The sequence below is a fragment of the Tachypleus tridentatus genome, chromosome 2 (assembly GCF_004210375.1).
Source record: "Tachypleus tridentatus isolate NWPU-2018 chromosome 2, ASM421037v1, whole genome shotgun sequence".
Taxonomy (NCBI): domain Eukaryota; kingdom Metazoa; phylum Arthropoda; class Merostomata; order Xiphosura; family Limulidae; genus Tachypleus; species Tachypleus tridentatus.
The window spans coordinates 1573508-1587732 of record NC_134826.1 but is presented as its reverse complement, the minus strand read 5'-3'; the positions used below and the strand labels follow the sequence as shown (position 1 = coordinate 1587732).

The window sequence follows — 14225 nt, the reverse complement described above, 5'->3', positions numbered from 1 at the left end:
GCCATTTTGAAATATAATGGAGTCGTCTCTTTCTTCCGAGACAAACCATCGTACTGGTGAGGTGGTTCTTTAGCCTGTTTGAAATTTTGTATTTTTAAGATCCAAATACTGTGCGTGTGTTTTTCGTATAGCAAAGCCACAGAGGGCTATCTGTTTAGCCCACCGAGGGGAATCGAACCCCTGATTTTAGCATTATAAATCCGGAGACATACCGCTGTACTAGTCGGGGGCGACTCAAGTACAGCTCAGTTACTAAAGTTGATAAATTATAATGGAAATGTGTGGTATCGATACAGTAATTTGTGATTTTTATTATTATTCTAATGTATGCGTATATAAATGAAACCTAAAAAAGTTTTTCCACCTAGCTCGTATCTACGAAATCCTCCATGAGAGTAATTATTTTATGATTTGTTGATAATGTAAGCATATGTTTACAAAATGTTAAAGGTTATAAGTAAACATTAAAAAGCTTTTGTATACAAAATATAAGGTTTTTCAACTAAGTATTGAGACACTTTAAATACTTTGTTGTATTTTTTCTTTCAGAATGTTGAATGTCCAACATACATACTAATTTTTGTTTTAAGATTAAGAATACTTTTATGCATCAGAAAAATTTTATAACTTCCAGATAATTATCAAATGTTTTAAGGAAGCAATTTTTTTTCTGTTATTTTCGCTATCGAATCGAATCTTTGGACGTGTTAGATAAATTTAACTGCTCTTGTAACCACCATAAAAAGTTAGGAAAAAATACAAATTAGGCTTTTTTTCCTTTTATAATGACTACAAACTTTAACTTAAAACAACTCAAGTGTTTAAACTAAATAGTTTATATGTGATAACATTTTACATATATACATATTTATTATTTTTATCGTATTGACACTTCATCTGTGCCTGGCTAATAATACAGAAGTTACAATAATGAGACCACGAATGAAAACTGATCTTTACAAAGTGACCAGTCTTGGCTGTATTTTAACGGACTAATATTGTGTAAAATACAGTTGCAATTCACTTACGCTATAGTTTGTATGTATATACATTATTACAGCTTGCAAATAAGCGGTTAAATTTATTTTTCTTAAAATATATAACATTAGGCGGATGTGCAAACGTAACCAAACAATGTTTTTGTTGTATTCTTCTTTGATACTTGTTTTATACAGATTTATATTTAAATGTAACGAAACAGTGTTTTTGTTGTCTTCTTGTATGGTTCTTCCTTCCGACAGTGGAGATCTGATCATGTTCATAAACCAAACTCTGTAATCATGTACGCTGAAAGATGTGTCTTAATCCAAATTTTGAAACTATTATATAGCATATGACATTCTGATACATGAAAAATGTGTTGTTGTTTTTTCTTATACATTTATAATCGAATTATTTTTTTTAATTGTTTTCAGTGTGTGGAAAAAAAAAAATTCCAGACTCATTCACTAAAAAATTTAAAGAAGCTCGTACTGCGAATATACAGCATTGGCCTTGGACGGTAAGGATGCTTAAAAATTGACCTTTCAGTTTGTTCCATTGTGGTAACTATGCATTTTTACTCATAATTCATTGCGAATTTACTCGTGTTTATCCACACTCGCACATTAAATGCAAGAGTAGTATTTTAGTAAAACTGGAATATAATGAATTTCTTCTAATATATTTAATTAGATAATTTTTGTTGTTGTAGAGTCTAGACTTTTAAACAACGTAGTAAAACTAACTGAACAGTAAGTATTTAGGCTTTGCCTCTCTTTTTTCCCCTTTCGTAAAATCGGCGTAACATTCGCTGGTCTTTATTTGTACGATCCCTTTAAAGATAAAAATGGTAGGAGGATAACGTTTATCGATTCTTTCACATGACTATATTTTATCTGGATCGCGGCATAAATGGTGATTTTAATATTTCTGAACATTTTCTGTTTGTAAGTAATAGTAGTATCAGTACAATATATATTTGTAGAATTCATTTGTATGGCAGTGTCAACAGTAAAAAAAAAGTAGTATTAGATGTGTAATATATTTATGAATTTCCTGTGTTAAAACTGCAGTAAATATATACTTCTGTTACCTGAACCTGTGAGCAGCGTTAGTAGGAAGTAAAATGTTTATTAAACCGAGTTAAAGTAGAATAAAATACGTATATTAATTACGTAATTTTTCTAAGCAAAAACGTTTGTCATAGTTAAATGTCAGTTGGATCCGTCTTTATCCTGACAAAAATACAGTGATGTCGATATTAGTATAATATTTCTTGATAAATAAATGACTAGAACAACATAGTTATAGAAGTTGTAGTTCTTAAAAGAAGTGTTCAGAAAAAGATTCACCAATCGAAACGTTTTAATTTTCATTATTATCAGCATAGGAATCTTCTTTAAATAATGGACTCAGATTTGTTCCACAGCAATCACTCATATTAGTTTAATAAAAAGGACGAATAATTCCTTTGTTATTTATGGTTGAAAACTCACTATAATTCTATATTTTCTATTGAAATTGCCAACAATGTGTAAAGTACTGACGTCTCTAGTAATTCAACTAGATCAAGCATTTTGCTTCATCTTAAAGATGAAACAGTACTTGGATACTCAAACTGAGCAAATATCTAGCTTTGAAGAATTTTCTTAATAAATTTAGAGCTGAAATCAAAGAAGCACTTGTAATTCTCTGAGAATACTGATGTAAAATAACCTGTGGTATGAGTCATAAGCATCCCTTTAACACCTGTAAGGATACGATGATGTTATCATTAAGTCTGTTGACAAAGTCCACTCGGTCGTTGTTTTGTGTACATAGTGAAAGTTGCACGTTTACTTTCAGGTAAACAAAGATATCTGGAAAATGGGTCAAGGTTTTAGGCTTAGTAACTATAGCTGTTAGTAAGTGGTGAGCTGATAAGTGTAGAATTAAGATCCGGAAAAGATCCGGTTGTCCATGTTATAGAGCTGTTGATGGAACCCACACTGCATGGACGAAAGGAGGTTCTTTGATTCGAGGAACCAAACAAGACGAGCATTAGCCATCCTCTCCACGGCCTTATAGAGATAGCTAGTCCAAATAATTGGAGAGAACATCTTATTTCGATGTTCTTTGACCTTGAGGAAGCTTACAACACTACTGAAGTATGGCATTTAGTAGGATCGCCACTCTTATGGGTTGCATGGTCATTCATCCATTTTTATTCAGAACTTTGTAATGGACAGGCAATTCAGTCCATATGGAATCAACGCTTTCCCTTTCTTTCCATAGAAACTTGGGATCTCTCAGGGCTGTATCTTCAGTGTTACACTTTTCAGTATCAAGATTAAAGTTATAACCATGTAACTTGTTCTACTGTTGTAAAGAGCTCTATGTCGATGACTTCCACATCTCATGGCAGTTATCAAACATGAGCTTTATTGATAGGCAACTTCTTTTGGAACCATTATTTTATTCCCGTTTATACCAGTGGTTCTCTACCTTTTCTGGCTTGCGGCACACTACAACAATTTGAACATTTTCGCGGCACACCTGGAAAGCCTTAACGATTTTTTAGGTACACGTTATACGACAAGCGTTAAAGCCTTAGAACGAAAATCACGGCCAAAGCAAGCGATATTAATGTCATTTGCACATTGACAATACTATCGCTTGCTTTGGCAGTGAGTGTCGTTCTAAAGCTTTAACGATTTTGTGGAATAGCAGAAAAATCAAAACTTTATATTTTAACATTGTTTTCAATGTGACGCTTGTGCCTGCTTCCGAGAGCAAATCAAATTGAAGTGAGGATCTAACGTAGACAAACAAGCTCGCATTTCATCATCGACTGTAAGAAGCCTCTCTCTCTTTCTGGCTTTGATTTCAGTCAATGCTGAACACCCAATTTCGCAAAACCACGAAGATGCAAATAAAAGCAGAACTTCAACTGCTTTTAAACTGATTGCAGGATATGAATTTTTAATGGAGATCCAGAACTCATCCAAGCTCTTTTCGGGAAACAATGACTGATAAAATTTGTCGTTTCGTAAATCAATGAGCTGTTCTTCCTCCTCAGTTGTACGATTTGTTGTCTCGATGATTCCGAATAGATAGGTCACCCAGTTATATTCGTCGACAGCAAGTGACGGGAAATAATGTTTTAGTGCGGACTGTAGGTCGCTTAATGTGTTCAAATTTGAGGGACTATTTTCTTCTTTGACGGACATTCGTTAATGGAAGGAAAACAATCAAGAACTGGTTTCGAGGTCTTATTCTTCCACAGCGTCACCTTTTCATTGAAGGCCTTCAGTTTGGACGTTGCAGTAATAATGTTTTCAGATGGTCCTTGGAAACGTTAGTTCAGAGAATTTAATTTGTCAAACAAGTTGGAGAGAAATTGAACCTTCAGCCACCAGATCTCATCATGAAAAGAAAATTCAAAACCTGCTTCCTCAATCTCCAAGAAAGAAATTACTTCAGTTTTTAGTTGGACAAGACGCTTTAACACCTTTCCCTTCGAAAGCCATCGAACTTCAATGTAACAAGTAGCTTTTCTTTCTTTGTGAACCTGACGATGACCGAAGAAAGTCGAAACATTGTTCGCTCCTCTACGTAAAAATTTACGTTTTTACATATATATTTTTCTCTACAAATGGGTTTTTTCGACGTCACTAAGTAGCTTTTGTAGTCTGAATCAATCGCCTCACAGAGAAGAGAGAAAAGTCGAGATTGAAGTGGCCGAGACTTGATGAAATTCACCACTTGAATAACTTGATTCATAACATGCTGTAACTCTTTCGGCAAAGATTTGGAGGCAAGCGCCTCTCTGTGAATCATGCAGTGAACAATCGTAATGTTTGGATTTTGTTGGCGCACCAGAGTGACGAATCCCTTCTTTTTTCCTTGCATTGAAGGACAGCCATCGGTGCAAACGCTGACACAGTTACTCCAAAGTAATTTAATGTTTTCATTCACCAACTCGAAAATGTCTTGGCCTTTCGCTGTAATTTTAAATCTTTACAAAATAAATATTCGTTGACGATTTTTCCATCTTCTATGAATCGAACAAAAGCCAGAACTTGAGCTTTTCCACTAATGTCAGTAGATTCATCAACCATAACAGAGACAATTCAATTTTAGGCGCTTCGAAGTGTTTGCAAACTTGATCCTTCGAATCTGATGACAAGTCTATAATTCTGCGCGAAATTGTGTCATTGGATAGTGAAACTGTTTTGCCAACAACTGAGCAACCTTATAACTTGCAATCAATTCTTTTCGAGCAGTTTCATGTAGTTCACAAGCTTCCTTGATTGTTCATGTTGTTGAGCCGCGAGATTCTCGAAATATTATTTTGGTTTATCCTTTACAGCTGAATGTTTTGTTTCCACGTGTATCTTCAGTTTGCTAGGTACAATCGCCTCGTTCGATAAAGCTGCATTGCAGAGTAGGCAGAATGGTAATTGAGGATGTTTCGATTCCAAAGCGATAAAACCGTATTCGATGTATTCGTTTTGTACTTTCGTTTGATTCCTTGCTTTTGATTCAACACATTCTCCTTTGCAGCACTAGACTTACTTAAATGTTTTTCCATGGATAAATGATAAAGCTAATTCATACACGATAAGCACGAAGTTCTGCAGTTGATATAAAATTCCTTCCTTCAGAGTAGTAGCTGTAGCTTACCGCAGAATGAGAACCTGTTCCTGAAAGCAGTTTGATTGTTTGATGCATCATTTATGACGTACGAAGTTCTTGTTGCGCCACAATTAAACTAACAGTCGAACCGTTGCAGTCGAGAATGAAATTTAAGTATGAACTTCTCAGTGCTCGAGTTCAATGAAAACCATCGAATGTTTTGGAAGGTTTCAGAGTGTCTCTATAGTAACTTTTATTACGTGATGTGCTCAACTTGTTGAAAGAAAGTTGAATGTGTCTCAAAAACACCGCGGCACACCTGCACAGGTTGAGAATCACTGGTTTATACAGATGATTCGAAATCAGGTGATTCAATGGGTTCTGCACAAACGTGTGACTCGATGATTCCTCACAGATTCCCTCTATAATTTCCGAGTTCACTTTCGAGCCATTTTTCTTACCCGGACTCACGTGAAAGATTTGGAGTACATAGATTGCACTATCCATACCTCGGCTAGATTGCACTATCCATACCTCGGCCTGGAATGGCCGGGTGGTTAGGACGCTCAATTCATAACCTGAAGGTCGCGAGCTCGAATTTCCCGACAAACCAAACATGCTCATCCTTTCAGCCGTTAAAACGTTATAATGTGACGGCAAATTCCACTATTCGTTGGTAAAAGATTAACCCTAGTCTGACTTTGCTAAGTTAGGGAAGGCTAGTGCGGATAGCCCTCGTGTACCTTTGGGCGAAATTCAAAACAAATAAATTCTCGTTATTTCTTGTTTAAATTATTTCGTTAATTTAAAACAACATTTACATTTCCTAATTAAGTCAGTCATGATTCCTGGACAATATCTAATTTAACTGCCTTACTTAATCCACGGTCCCCTTATAACAGAAGTGATTATGTCTCAGAAAACCAACTGTCTGTGTATATGAACTGTGGCTACTGAAAATAAACTTCAAGTGTTTTTCCTTGACTCTTTGAACATTCCGGTTATATGGAGAGTCTAGAATCAAAAGGAATGGAAAACATGATTTGTATATATACACACACACACACACACACACACACGTAGAAGAAAAAAAGAGGTATGACACACATTGTGTCAGTACACTGATGTCTTCACAGATAGACAAGATTAAGACCACAACCAGGGATCCACATAATAATGTGGATCATATTGAAAACTGCAAACTTTTCGCCTTTATGAAACTGAAATATTATTTGTATCAATAATTTTGTAGGCTGCTGTCTTTTATCACGTAAAAAGGTAATCCTGGTATACGTTCATGTGGTGCAACTTTAATTACTGCTCGTCATCTTCTCACTGCTGCTACGTGTGTATCGTATGCTGGGTAAGTAATATTTTATAGTTTTGTAAAGTGTTGTTTGAAGCCCAAAGTAATATTAAGAACGGATATATATATATATTATGCAGTTTAAAGTTATGTTAAATGCACTGTAAACTTTGAGATCAGTAACTTAAAAGATTTCCGCTGTATGGTGAAAATACCAAATTAAAGCTGTTAAACAATTTACCAAATGCATGTTTTTTAAAGTTAAAATACACAGGTTAGTTTACGCAAAAAATAGAGGGTGTTCGAACGTACCCGTAAAAATAAGAATATTTTATGCTTATAAATAATTGTAGCATTTATTAGCTTTGGTACAAAAAAACTAAAATGTACAAAATTTTATTCTGATAAAATACGTAACTTCAAGAGATGAAATTTTGCAAATACAGTCACGATATCAACAGCTATAAATGATCTAATAAAAACGCTTTAGGTGTGGAAAAAAGTTGCGACCAATAAAGGATTTAGAGTGCAACAGAAAGGAATGAAATAAAAATTATTTATCAAAAAATCGTTTCGTTTCTTAGTCGATTATATGATAACCTTGAGTACTCTTGTAACTGCTATTAGTTTCTTCTTATGTAAATCGTAACACATACTAAAATATGTTGAAACAACCGAACACAGTTTTACAGCAGTAATCGATATACATATCAGCAAACGAAGGTTGACATTTAAAAAAGAACAACATTTACGACAAACATGTTTATTTTATAAATCATAGGCATAGCGGAATACAACTAATTCCATATTCAGTACCCAAAAGTAGAAATATAAATATTTTTATGTTCAATTAAAGTATAAAATATACTTTCTTAAAGAACTATCACAGCCAACTGCGGAAAAATCAAAATCGAAAGTGAGATAGAGAAGTTATAAAACGTGAGCGTAAAATACCTATGTTCCAATGCCGGCTCAAAGAGCCTCTCATGGTTCACAGAGGTTCTAATGTAACGATTAAGTTCCTTTATTATCCAATCATAGTTGAGTGTAGCAACCATAAAAAATCCATTCGTACACCTCATCTCCCCTGGGGGGATCTTCAGGAATCTTTTTTTTTCTCTCTTTTTTCGTAAACAAGTATTTATTATTAGCGGTAACCATTGAAACCATTTTTTATTTTCTTTCTTAACGAACATTGCTTATTGGGTATATGACAAAAAATGCGGTCCAAATAGGTAAAATATCCCATTTGGCTCAGATGTTAACAGCAAAACATTAAGGTTTTGATACCCGTATTTTGCAGAAACGGATAATATATTTTATAGCATTGCGCTTAATAACAAAAATAAAAAAATCTGAATTCTGTACATGTATAACTTTTTCTTGAATGAAAGAACAAATATACGGAGACTTTCGTGCCATGAAGGAGACTCACCATTACATCATTATTTTGACGCAAGTTCAAGGTACAAACAAAATTAGAATATTACATTTCTTTTGTGATGCTAGTACGGGGTATTATATAGCACACCACAGCCTTGATAAATTTGTATTCTTTTGTTCAGGTAACATACAAATAATTTTATTTTAGTTTAGTTATGACATTATTCCTGTAAAGTTGAAACAAAACTATATAACATATAGTAGAAATAATAATAAACAGTCAAAACAAATTCATTTTCGTACCTCGATGAACTAAGAAGGTCGAAACATTGTTCTCTGCTTTATGAGTAAAGTGTCAACACCCATACCAGCTGTTCTGAGATACATTTATACTTCGAGTAGGTTTCTCGTCATCACGAAATTCATTTTTACGACAAGCTTTATTGTTGAAGTATTTGTTTTCGGAACAATTTCTGAGCTAAAACAGCAAAAAAACTTTGCCTCACGTACTTGGAGAATCAGCTCATTTGCAATTTGAAATGAAAAAAAAATATGCATAACGTACTGTGCAGTATTAGTTAGTTGAGATTCTCATTAATTATATTTTCTCTTGCACTTAAAGTGTTATATATCATAGTAATTGTAATTCATAAGAGCTCCAAGGTTTTAATGATAAAACTATCTTATCTTTTTATATTCCGATTAAGAACTGCGAGGAATTTTTCGATACTGCTTGGACAAAATCATATAGAAACTCAAGACTCGAAAAAGCAGGAAATTTTTCTTGAGTCATTAATAACGCACGAGAATTTCGAACCTCTACGGTTTGAGAATGATTTAGCCATCCTGAAGCTTGAAAGACCTGTTGAGTATTCTGACAGTATCAGTCCAGTCTGCCTACCGTACAACCTTTCAACGAAGAACATTGATGCTAAGACAGCCTATATAACAGGATGGGGCCAAACGACACCAGGTATAATGTATATTTAGCATCATTGCATAACATGTAGATAAACAATAATATATATATGATTTTACACAGTGAAACATAAACCTTTAGGGGTTACTTAAGTCCTTTCTTTTGTATCTGTTTATCTCAAAACACTAGCTTAAGCTTACGTGTGTGTTTTAATTGCTTTGTTAATGTATGAAGTGCGGTTGTTTGTTTCACTCTTATATATAAAATTTTCCCTAGTCAGACAGAAGTGAATTTGTAGACTTTTAACGCTAAACTCCGGGGTCCTAGCCCTTGCGATTTACAGAGCACGGATAGTCTATTGAGTAGCTTTACGCTGAAATAAATAAACAAATATTTCATAAATGAACAATATAATTAAATGTTTTTACATAATTCTACAATACTAAGCGTTATTCAAACAAAGTAAAATCATTTCTTATCAATGTAGTTTTGGAACTACGTATTTATAAAATGTAATACTCTAAAGAATACAAATTAAAGCCAGCCTATACTATTACTCGGATAACGAATACCTCCGTTAATCACAAAGTTTCACTTTAAATTAATTACAATACTTTACTGACAGTTTTATTTCTGGAAGATAGGGAATATTATAAAAATATAAATTGTAAAATACTGCTGTTAATGCGTTTTGGATACTACTGACGTATGAATAGACGGTGTAGTTGCATTTGCTTCAGTAAACGAAACGCTCTTTCAATTCGTATTACTTTAGGTGCATTATTTTTATTAACACAACTGCAGTAAGATTTACTAACAAATATTTCGATAAAACTTCAAGTATTTCTAAGTAGGTGTATTGCACGTTAAATTAAAATGGTAGCCATCCAACAAAATATAAATTTTATACCTTATTATCGAAACTACTTTAAACTAAAAACAAATAGCATTTACACAACAATTAATGTGTTAGCATAAAGGTCTAGGACACTATTAATGTTCAGAGACATTATTGTATAAGGTAGTATATTTTAAGATTTTAATTCTTCTATAAAAATTGGTGCAAAATAAAATGAAACTTTGTCTTTAGGAGGAGAATTTAGCAAAATATGCAGGTCCTTCACGTACCCACCTGGAATCAAAAAGACTGTCAAGACAAATATGAAAATACAACGACCATTATCAAAACAATGCTTTGTGCTGGTCATCCTGAAGGAGGAACTGATGCTTGTATGGTAAGTGGGAAAAGCTGCAATCATTGTTGTCTAAGTATGTTGTAAATAGATTATAATAAATTTTAAGAAAAGAACGATGTAACTGTTACAAAGAAGAAATTAGATATTTACGTGTAAACACAAAGGCAATTTCTGGAAAAGTAAGATTTCGCTTCTCCATCTGATTTGTTATTACTATCTCACAATATTTCAAATAATTTTAATTATATTTATACATGCTCTGTTGATATAATGCAGACGTATATATTTTTATTTATGCTACGCAACTCAAATGAAGAATGCCTGTAACATTTAAACGAAAAAAGCTGTCCCATTTTGCGTTTTGTGTGCGTGATATTCTAAATAGTGTCTAACCGAAATGTAAGTTGAGTAGGCTGCGGATACACACATCAAGCCTGTGATTTAGACTCCAATGCCCCAGCATGGCGTTTCAGGGAAACATTAGAAATTATTTTAGAACGTTCACTAATGTGTTTGATAAAGGGCAAAGATGCACATAGAAGTGCACTAAAGTCAACAAAGGTTAATTCGAACCAAACTGCACTTTAACTGAAAAATCGTATGTGCAACCACTTGTAAACATCCAGTATTTACATTTTTTATTACGCAGAAATATTATATTAATTCAAAATCTTTAAGGCAAATATTAGCTATGTGCGCCTTAGGAAAAATGACTAAGAAAGGAAAACGCTAATGATTCAATTAAATAAATAAACCTCGTTTACCAAAATAGTTGTATGATACGAAAGTGAAAATTAGCGGCAAATACCCAAGAGTGACTTAAGACACTCGAATGTCGCAGGTTCGAAGCCTGTCACACCAAACATGCTCGTTCTTTCAGCCGTGGGGGTGTCATAATTTGACGTTCAATCACATTATTTCTTGGTAAAAGAGTAGCCCAAGAGTTGGCGGTGAGTGGTGATGACTAGTTACCTTCCCTCTAACCTTACACTGATAAATTAGGGATGGCTAGCGCAGATAGCCTTCATGTGCCTTTACGTAAAATTCAAAACAAATCAAACCAAACCCAATAGTGACAAAAACAAAAATCAGAAATTGTAATATCCTATATTTTTTCCAATGTGCTTTGTATTAGGTGACACAAGTTTTGGTTTAATATTAATCAGGTAAATAATTGAAATCGTTTTCAAAAAACGTAGTTTGTATAAAGTTATATTCCAAGATTCCAAACTTATTTTCATATTTTATTACAGTTTACAGCATTTACACAAAATGCAAGTAAGATTAGTTTTCAGAAGAGGTAGGACGTTTCGATCGTTATCAAGTAGAGTTTACGAAGTAAGAAAACATTTGTACATTTTCCAAAATTATTTCCTAATGTACAGGCATAATTCTCAAGTCTTTCAAGCCTTGTAATAAAATGCGAAATAAATACGTCAATTGGCGAAGTGTTCGTTCTAACATTTTGAGTAACAGCTATGCATTAATGTGTATGATTTTAATAACATTTGAATTTTCTACTGTTTTTATACTTTTTACTATTGGTGGGGTCTACCTATTCTACCATATTGAGTAATATAATATACCAATAATCTATGTTTTTGCCTTTTACAATATCCGTTGTGAACAGCTCATAAATTAGATTTTGCCAATTAACTCATTTTCTAAGTGACATACAAAGTAAAGTGCATGAGTAATTATTGGAATCAACAGTAACATTGAATGTATCTGTATCTCACAGCGGCTAGTATGGGTATTAACACTTTTATTGATAAGGAAAGAACAACGTTTCGACCTTCCTGGGTCATCTTTAGGTTAAGAGAGTTTGCAAGTGACTGTTGCCGGACACGTCTTCGGACGAGAGTTGTAATTCCTCAGTTACGACAAACATTGTTATCAATAAAGTCAGAGAGGTTGTGGATTCAATATATAGTTTAAATATTAAATATCAGTTCAAAGTAAAAAAAAAAAGTTATGAAATTTCACATTGTAGAATAAGTTGATATTATCGTTCGTGTAAAAACTAAACATTTACAGACGCGCTAAAACCCGTTTGGAAATAACTTGTTCATGTTATTATTGAACAAACAGGCACAATAAACCATGTAAGCAAGTGTGTTTTTATCTTGCTCTCCTTCTTCAGATATTAGAAGGATGATATTTGAATCTTCAGAATTATGAGTTTTAGTAGCAGACTTGAAAGAGATAAAATGACTGCACCCATACGAGTTTATCCAATGCAGATTGGTTAGAAAACGGGTTAAAACCGTAGCATGGTCTAAAGTCATGCATCTGTGTAAACGCATTTTTGTTTAGTCACAAATATATCCAATCACTGAACTAGGATGAAAGAGTGGAGAATTAAAATGGCACCTAATAATCAATCAACGACATATGCAAATATTTTCAATATGTATCATAACTAACAGTTGTTGTCCACGAATAAGACAAAATAAAGAATGCTATTATAAACAAGCAAAAGTACCGAACTCCAGTAATGGGAAATGTTTAAATTAATATCTAATTTTTTATTACTTTATGGACTTTAAAATGGTTAATTGTGTTGCACTCTTGGTTTCACTGAAAGCTAAAGCTCTAAGTTACTTATATCACCCACCGTGAAAAGTACTGTTGAACATTTCAGTCATGCTGGGGTTAAGCCGCTCAACAATAATATAAGATAAATCTATATATTTATTCTTTAGGTTACGTTACATTTTAAAACGTGAATTATAGTGTGATAATTCCTAACAACTTAATGTAGAATATTCTGCTTGTGAAATAGAATTTAGGATCAACATCGTTCATGTATGTTCTTCCGTCATTTCAAAAGTGAGTGTTGGACTTTGCCTGCGTGCGCAGCTTTTCAAACTCGGAACCGGAAGAGGTCGCTCGCTGTAAACGGGAGACAGACGATCGTGTGAACAGACACCACGGTTTGAAATATATATAAGATAGTTGAAACTCTTTCCACCACAAATAAAACGTACAGCAAATAAAGAAAGAAGACGCAATAAACTATTTACAACAACCAGTGACTCGCAGTAGTAGTAAACAGGGTGCATTGGCCCACTAGCCATAATTGTGACAATTATATAGAAAATATAACTGATATACTAATAATCATGACAGCTCCAAGTCTATACTGAGAAAACAATGTGCAGCATAGTAGTAATAAGTAGAGCAAATTTTCACACGTATGACGGAAGTTAGAATCCAGAATGAAGATAGCATTAAATACGAATACAGAAAAAGGAATGCACACGACACTAATCGTTTGTTTCAGTAAATTTATGTAAGATACCACACATGGGAAATAGAATAAAATATGTTCTATCTGTAAGTAAGCAGTTATAACTACATAAATGAAACCTACAGCAAACTAAAACTTGTCGGTAAACGAGCAAATTAAATGTCTACAGCATAATAATAAAAAAATTGTACTAAAACTGTACATATAAGGCAGAAAGTGCACCGAAACTAATAAATGGTAGCAATACTCCTACACGTGAAAGACAGCATACTAGCCCTAACTAACTGAGCACTAGCAAAGAGCATCACTTGGTGCTCTAGTACCCAGTAGTAGGGAACGAACATGAAATAAAATGGTGGCCGAAAACATTCTCCCAAAAATCGTTTTATATTTTTTTTTCCACCAGAATCTTACTGGGTTACATAAACACAACGAAATCAACACTTACAGTGGCAAAAAGTTGACAGTCGCTTCGCCACAAGATTAAAAAAAATTAAAACAATTTTTCATCTGACTTACTGATCGCTTCAGAGAGCCGAGATCAACAACAACTAAACAACGTCGTCCAAC

The 14225-nt window shown here is 33.6% G+C and overlaps 1 protein-coding gene across 7 annotated transcripts in view; it reads left to right on the top strand.

Annotated features, from left to right (window-relative positions):
* LOC143237147 (serine protease grass-like) overlaps nucleotides 1-14225 on the top strand; it is a 58926-nt gene that overhangs the window by 43391 nt on the left and 1310 nt on the right. For 3 of the 7 annotated variants that reach the window (XR_013019893.1, XM_076476073.1, XM_076476082.1), the window contains 4 exons: nucleotides 1416-1501; nucleotides 8995-9260; nucleotides 10297-10441; nucleotides 11656-11865. Coding sequence is in view for 3 of the 7 variants with exons in the window: in XM_076476073.1 (XP_076332188.1) it covers nucleotides 1416-1501; nucleotides 8995-9260; nucleotides 10297-10441; nucleotides 11656-11818 (660 nt within the window). In the remaining 4 variants the exon portion in view is untranslated. Of the gene's footprint in view, nucleotides 1-1415; nucleotides 1502-6850; nucleotides 6962-8994; nucleotides 9261-10296; nucleotides 10442-11655; nucleotides 11866-14225 lie in introns of those variants that run through there. The other 4 variants (XR_013019892.1, XM_076476092.1, XR_013019895.1 and 1 more) reach the window with 3 other exon arrangements.